Below are 7,318 nucleotides of genomic sequence, written 5' to 3' on the forward strand. Positions count from 1 at the left end.
GTCGGAAGCTCACCATGTAGCATTCGTGTGCGAGCCTTTGATCGCCATGAATGGTGATAATGTCTTTGGAGGGGGAAGGGAACTTCATGACTAGGTAGGGTGTGGAGACAACTGCATCGAGGGTGTTAAGGGAGGGTCGTCCCAAAAGGACGTTGTATGATGTGGGTGCCTCAACCACGACGAAACAGATTGGTATGGTTTTGGTCTGGGATCCTTCACGGAACACGGCATGGAGATCAATATATCCGTGGATTGACACTTTCTCTCTAGAGAAGCTATAAGTGGGTTCGTCGTAGGGGACCATAGCGGTGGCAGGAAGTTGAAGTTTTTGGTAGGTCATCCAGTCTGTGAGCACCTTTTTTTCCGCAAAGTTCTCAAGGTTGATAGTGATGACCTTTGGATCATCTTGTTGTTGATTGACGCCATAGAAGTCGGCGTCAGTGAATATGATAGGGGGCATTCTACGTCTATGATGTGAACAGGTGATGTGGTTGATGGACTGAATGTTGCAGAGGTGTTTCTTCCTAGCGGATGAGGTGGAGCCACCTTTGGCGAAGCTGACAGATATAGTGTTGATGGTGCCGCGTAGGGAGGGATCAGCGTGGTTGACGTTAGTGCAGGCTAGAGGGTGGTATATACAGTCATTGGTGTTTCGTCGATTATTGTGATGGGTATCACATGGGGGAGGCGGTTATCATATTGTTTGTGGTGGGATGGTCTGTCTCTTTTGACAAAGCAGTGAAAGTGGTCGACGCGGATCAATTCTTCGATTTTGTCTTGAAGCGCCTTACACTCATTTGTGGTGTGGTCGTTGTTCTGGTGATATTTGCAGTACTTGGTCATATCGGCATTGAGTGGGTTCAAGGTTTTGTGTGGTGGTGGGATGAGGTCCGCTTGGAAGGCTTCATCGAGAAGCCATGATTTGGGAACGTTCAACAGGGCGTATCTGGAAAATCGAGGTGGCCTAGGCTCTCGAGGCCTAGACATAGAGCATGAGGGTGGTTTGTCTGTCTTATAGGCTGAGGGTGTGTAGTCAGTGTAGAACTTGGTGCGCAAGGTTTTCATCTCCATGCGGATGTAGTCTGCAGCACGCAGCTTGAGTTCGTGCATAAAGGTCGGTGGTCTAAGATAGACGTTGTCAACAAACGGGCCATGTTTCAATGTAAGGGCCATGCACTACTGGATCATTTCTTGGGTGCGGTTTGGCATCCGGAGGGCAGCCTTGATGAAACGATCTATAAAGGCTCTTAGCGTCTCATCCTTTTCTTGTCTGACGCTAAGGAGGGATAGGAGAGTAGCCTAATGAGGCAGCTGCCGGCGAAGTGGGTTGTGAAAAGATGGGAAAGGGTGTCGAAACAGTCAATGGAGTATGGGGGCAGAGAGGTGAACCATTTCAAGGTTGGGCCTCTAAAGGTGGTAAGGAAGGCTTTGCATAACACGGCGTCTTCAGATGTGTACAGGGCCACATGGGTGACATATACTTTGAGGTGCTTGTCAGGGTCTGTATCTCCGACATAGTGGTCCAGTGTGAAGGGTTCCCACTAGTTAGGAAGGGGAGTGGTGCTGATGGCGTCAATGAAGGGATGGCAGCGTCTAGGTTGGTTTGGTGGCAAATGATGTGGTGGTAAGGGATGTCGGATGATGGTGGGGAATGTGGTGGTGTAATGGTGAGGAGGTATATGCATGGTAGGAAGGGTAGTGGCAGGATGAATAGTTGCAGGTTGTGTAGGGATGGTGGTTAGATGTTGGGTTGTTATGCGGTAGGCGGATATGGTGGGTGTTTGTTGGGTGGTGGTGAAAGTGTGTGGGGTAGGGTTGTACTCACTTTCTTCTTCGCTGGGTTGGTGCACTAGGGTCTTGGGGTCCTTTGGCAGCTCTTTGCCCTTCCATTTCTGAGTAACATCAACTTTAATTTTCCTTCTCAGTCTGGAGTTCTCCTATCTTAGCGCTTCCATTTCATCAACACTGTGTTTCTTCAGATTAAGAAGTTTTTGTTGCATTTTGGCCTGACCCTTGAGGATAGCGGCCAAGTTCAGGGTGTTCCCTACAAGCATGGTTGGGCCTGCCTCTCGGTCCTTCAAGATTCCAGCTTTGTTGCAGGTAGAAATCGTTCTCGATAGTGTTCATATTTGTTGGTAAGATATCAACTTGTACCCCACGGTGGGCACCAATTGTTCTTGCAGAAACAAATAAGGGATATCAAGGAACACAAATCACATCTTACCTCAATCATAAACCTCTTGAACTGGTTTCTCCTTGTCTTGTATACGTCGTCTTCTAATGTTGGTGGTCCGGACCCATGGGGGTTACTTGTGGAAAAGGCTTCGACGATCAAGTCAATGAGGGCTCTCGAAAGTCAAATCTCATATTAGTGAATTAATGAAAGTGTACCTTTAATTGCCTAGATATAGTACAAATATAATATATAATAATAATAATTAATTCTACGTAATTATATAATTATATATTTATTTAATTAATATAATCATTACATATAATTAAATTAACAATTAAAATCTTTGAAATCATTTATTTATAAATAATTTATTTGTATATTATAATATTAAAATCTGTTTTCAAAATAACAAAATTTAAAAAAAAAAATATGATCTATGCGTATGCACAGGTCTTATACTAGTTCAATATAGGTTAAAATACCTTTTTGGTCCCAATTTTGGTCAAGTTTTGTCAAATAAGTCCTGATTTTGGTGTTGTGTTCAAATAGGTCCCAATTTTTGTCAATTTTGTTTAATTGGGTCCTTTTTTGCTAACATCGTTTAAATCATTAACGACCATGAACAATGACTGCCATGTGTCAGTTTGTGGTTTTTTTGAATTTTTTTAAATTTTTTTTAAATGTCCATGTGTCAACCCAGTAGTGTGCCACGTGTCAAAGTCAATGTTTTATATTCAACTTGGTCCCTATATTTGTTATTTTGGTTCAATTTAGACCCAATTTTTGTTAACATGAACCAATTTGATCACTCTCCAAATTGAAACCAAATTTAATTTTTATATTAAAATTCACATTTTTTATATAGTATATTCAAATTCACATCATTATAACTTTGATATAAAAATTAAATTTGGTCACATCTTCAATAGGGACAAAATTGGTCAATTATAAACAAAATTGGGACTAAATTGAACAAGAATAACAAATATAGGGACCAAATTGAATATAGAACATTGACTTTGACACGTGGCACGCTACTTGGTTGACACGTGGACATTTAAAAAAATTCAAAAAAACCATGAAGTGACACGTGGTAGTTACTGCTCATGGCCGTTAATAATTTAAATGGTGTTAGCAAAAAAGGACCTAATTGAACAAAATAGACGAAAAATAGGACTTATTTGACCACAAGACCAAAATTATGACTTATTTGACACAAGTTGACGAAAATTGGAACCAAAAAAGTATTTTAACCTTCAATATAAAAACATTGACTCTGACACATGACGCATGACGCATTATTGGGTTGACACGTGAACATTTAAAAAAATTAAAAAAATTAGAAAAATTAAAAACAAAATAAAATATTTTAAAAAAAATTTTAAAAAATCACGAAGTGTCACGTGGCGGTCATTGTTCATGGTCGTTAATAATTTAAACAGTGTTAACAAAAAAAGATCAAATTGAATAAAATTGATGAAAATTGGGACCTATTCGAACACCAAAACAAAATTAGGATTTATTTGACAAAACTTAACAAAAATTGGGAGAAAAAGACGTGTTAACCAAAAAGATTGAAATTATTTGTGTCAGAAAATAAAGCACAAAAAATTGAATGTTAACATTTCCGTAATTAATAAAATGAGAAGAAAAATGTTAAATGAATTGGTATACTTTAAATAGCCAACCAAAGTAAATAAAAGTGCCCCAAGAAAAATAAGGTAATTGTTACAATGTAGTTGCGAAACACATAATTCCAACTATTGTTATACATCCATGAATTATTAAATTATCCCGAGCATTATAGTTCCAGTGAATGGTGGTAGAGTGAAAAACTCTTTCTATCGATCGAACTACAGCCACGTGGTAACAGTAACTAAAATAAGTCAATTAATGTAGGACTAACGTTTGATCAAGAGAGACTCATGCATGGGTCAACAGAACAAGATACAAAAGATCTCAATCTACTACATATATTCAATTGTTTCTGTGCTTCCCTTGTAGATTGAAATGGTGGTGTGAAGGTTAAGGATAGGTGATTAATAGTTTTGTTCACGTTCAGGATTCTACATTTAACTAAGGTTTCTATTCCGATACCATTATAACAGCTAGCTAGCGTACGGTCCGTTGTCTGATCTTAAGGTTAAATAGTCTCAATCTGCTTTCATTGTTTTATGTCATCTGCATGCATATTGTTGGTAGGTTCGTTGATGTATGTAAGGTTTTGTTTGTTGTATTCTTGCAGTGCTACATTAATTTATTATGATTTGAACCATCACAGTATATGCCACTAATGATCCCAAATCACAATAATGCTATCAGATGTTGGAGCTTCATGAGCTCTCGTATAGCGTATAGATTATTTTGATGAACGTCTCTTTGCAATTCTTATACCTCACACGCAAACTCAAATTAAGCTTTATAATATGAAATCTCTACTATAGAAACCTGTTTAAGTTTTCTCCATATTTTGGGGATTATTTGTTCAATCATTTTCTGCCCCTTCCAAACAGACGTTTGAAGACAACAAAGAGAACAAGAAGCAGGAAAGAATCTGCTGTGATACCATGAATATCATGGAACCGAATGATGTGGAAGAAGATGGCTTATATACAGAAGATGGGACAGTTGACATTAACAAAAACCCTGCCAACAAGTTAAAGACTGGAAAATGGAAAGCGTGCAGGTTTATACTTGGTATTGAATCCTTTTCTCATTTCATTTTCATACCATAATCTTATGTTATCTCTGCATTAAAAGCACACTAAAGGTGCTCTCATATTCAATTTCCATAGCATAATCTTATGTTGGTTCTAAAAAAACCGACAGGAAATGAATGCTGTGAAAGATTGGCGTACTATGGCATGAGTACAAACCTAGTGAACTATCTGCAGACCCGTTTCAACATGGGAAATACAACTGCTGCAACTAATATCACAACCTGGTCAGGGACATGCTACATCACCCCATTACTTGGTGCCTTTTTGGCTGATTCATACCTGGGAAGATACTGGACAATTGCTATTTTCTCAATTATCTACGTCCTTGTAAGTTTATTTAAAGAACAATGTTTATTCTTTGTTGAATTATTTTATGATAAAATTTAATTTAATGTGGGTTCATATTTTTCATGTCTGTCCTTCTTAAATATAATATATGTATTTATGTTTTTTATTAGTGAATAATAATTTCCAAATCTGCTAATTATGAGAGTAGATTTGGTGCATTATTATATCATTTTTAATTTACATATATATATATATATATATATATAATTATGTTGGAAATGTCTTCTATTAGAGATTAAAAGAAGTATAACTTTAATAGTGAGTTTTATGTGTAATTTATTAATCTTATAATTGATTGTAATTATAGTCCGTGTTTATTTAAATAATTTTTCTCAAAACTTTAAGATAATTAATTTTGTTTAAAAATATATGACAAAAAAGGATATGAAGAGAAACAAAAGTTACTTAGAATTTGTAGGTAAATTAAAAATAGCAAGGGGGGTGAACTGTTACAAAATAATAAAAGCTAGAAAATGTACATATAAATCAAATCAGTTATTTAGTTTAAAGGGAAACTTTTGATTTCGTAAATTTCGGCTAATATTTCGAAACACAAGGTATCTGAAACATGCTGTAAATGTAACTTGTTTGTTTATTTTGCAGGGAACGGCACTTTTAACATTTTCTGCTACTATCCCCGGAATAAAACCTCCATGTGATTCTAATGGTTGCCATCCAACATCAGCACAAACTGCAGCTTGCTTTGTAGGACTCTACTTGATTGCTCTGGGAACTGGAGGTATCAAACCCTGTGTCTCAGCCTTTGGTGCTGACCAATTTGATGAAAACGATGAGTCTGAGAGGTTAAAGAAGAGCTCTTTCTTCAATTGGTTTTATTTCACAGTTAATATTGGGTCACTTATTGCTTCGTCAGCGTTGGTTTGGATTCAAACGAATGTGGGTTGGGGATGGGGATTTGGAATACCTGCTGTGGCAATGATGATTGCAATTATATTTTTCTTCATTGGTAGTAGATGGTACAGACTTCAACGACCTGGAGGAAGTACCATTACTAGAATTTGTCAAGTTATAGTAGCAGCATGCAGGAAATCTAGGCAACAAGTGCCCGAGGACAAGTCGCTTCTTTATGAGATTGAAGATGCAGAGGCTAACATCAGAGGGAGGCACAAAATCCAACACACAGATGAGTTAAAGTGAGTTCTCTCAACCATTTAGATTAAAAAAAAAAATTAAATTCAGTTAAAGTGAGGCTATCATTGTTTAGTATTAACAAGAGAAAGGTGTTTATTGAAGGTTTTTGGACAAGGCAGCAATAGAGAGAGAATCTGACCACACAAAGGGTTGGGCAGATCCATGGAAGCTGTGCACAGTGACCCAAGTGGAAGAGCTGAAAGCCTTAATCCATTTGCTCCCAATTTGGGCTTCCCTGATAGCCTTTGCAACGGTGTACAGTCAAATGAGCACAATGTTTGTGTTACAAGGAAACACAATGGACCAACAAGTAGGTCCTCACTTCAAAATCCCCTCTGCATCTCTCTCCATCTTTGACACTCTGAGTATCATCTTCTGGGCACCAATCTACGACAGAGCCATTGTGCCCTTTGTAAGAAAGTTCACTGGCCACCAACAAGGCTTCACACAGCTCCAACGCGTAGGGATAGGCCTTGTAATCTCCATCATCTCCATGCTTGTTGCTGGCTTTCTAGAGGTTGTTCGCCTCAACATGGTCAGAAAAAACAACCTCTACGACGCTGAAACCGTTCCCATCTCAATCTTCTGCCAAGTGCCTCAGTACTTTCTCATAGGAGCTGCCGAAGTTTTCACCAACATTGGTCAAATGGAGTTCTTTTACGGACAGGCACCTATTGCAATGAGAAGCTTGTGTGCAGCTCTTCAACTCACCACTAATGCGTTGGGAAACTATGTCAGCAGTTTGATTCTTTTAATTGTGACAAAAATCACCACTGCCAATGGAAGCATGGGTTGGATCCCAGACAATCTCAATAGGGGTCATCTTGATTACTACTTTTGGCTTCTGTCCGCTCTCAGCCTCATCAACTTCGTAGTATATCTTTGGCTTGCTAAGAGGTATACATACAAAAAGGGTACATGA

At 38.1% G+C, this 7,318-nt stretch overlaps 1 protein-coding gene across 1 annotated transcript; it reads left to right on the forward strand.

The window, feature by feature from the left end:
- The first annotated feature begins 1,302 nt into the window (after positions 1–1,302).
- Positions 1,303–7,318, forward strand: LOC114165355 (protein NRT1/ PTR FAMILY 8.1-like). Its single transcript, XM_028049999.1, has 5 exons — positions 1,303–1,503; positions 4,690–4,873; positions 5,006–5,223; positions 5,848–6,398; positions 6,499–7,318. Exons 1-5 carry the CDS (start codon positions 1,303–1,305, stop codon positions 7,316–7,318), a joined length of 1,974 nt encoding a protein of 657 aa, XP_027905800.1.

This window comes from Vigna unguiculata, chromosome 10 (genome assembly GCF_004118075.2).
Source record: "Vigna unguiculata cultivar IT97K-499-35 chromosome 10, ASM411807v1, whole genome shotgun sequence".
In the NCBI taxonomy this organism is placed as follows: Eukaryota; Viridiplantae; Streptophyta; class Magnoliopsida; order Fabales; family Fabaceae; genus Vigna; species Vigna unguiculata.

Coding starts and splice junctions, on each gene's coding strand:
- LOC114165355 (XM_028049999.1), top strand. CDS start 1,303: ATGAGGCAGCTGCCGGCGAAGTGGGTTGTGAAAAGATGGGAAAGGGTG. Junction 1,504..4,689: donor TGAGGTGCTTGTCAGGGTCT/GTATCTCCGACA, acceptor CCTTCCAAACAG/ACGTTTGAAGACAACAAAGA. Junction 6,399..6,498: donor CAACACACAGATGAGTTAAA/GTGAGTTCTCTC, acceptor TGTTTATTGAAG/GTTTTTGGACAAGGCAGCAA.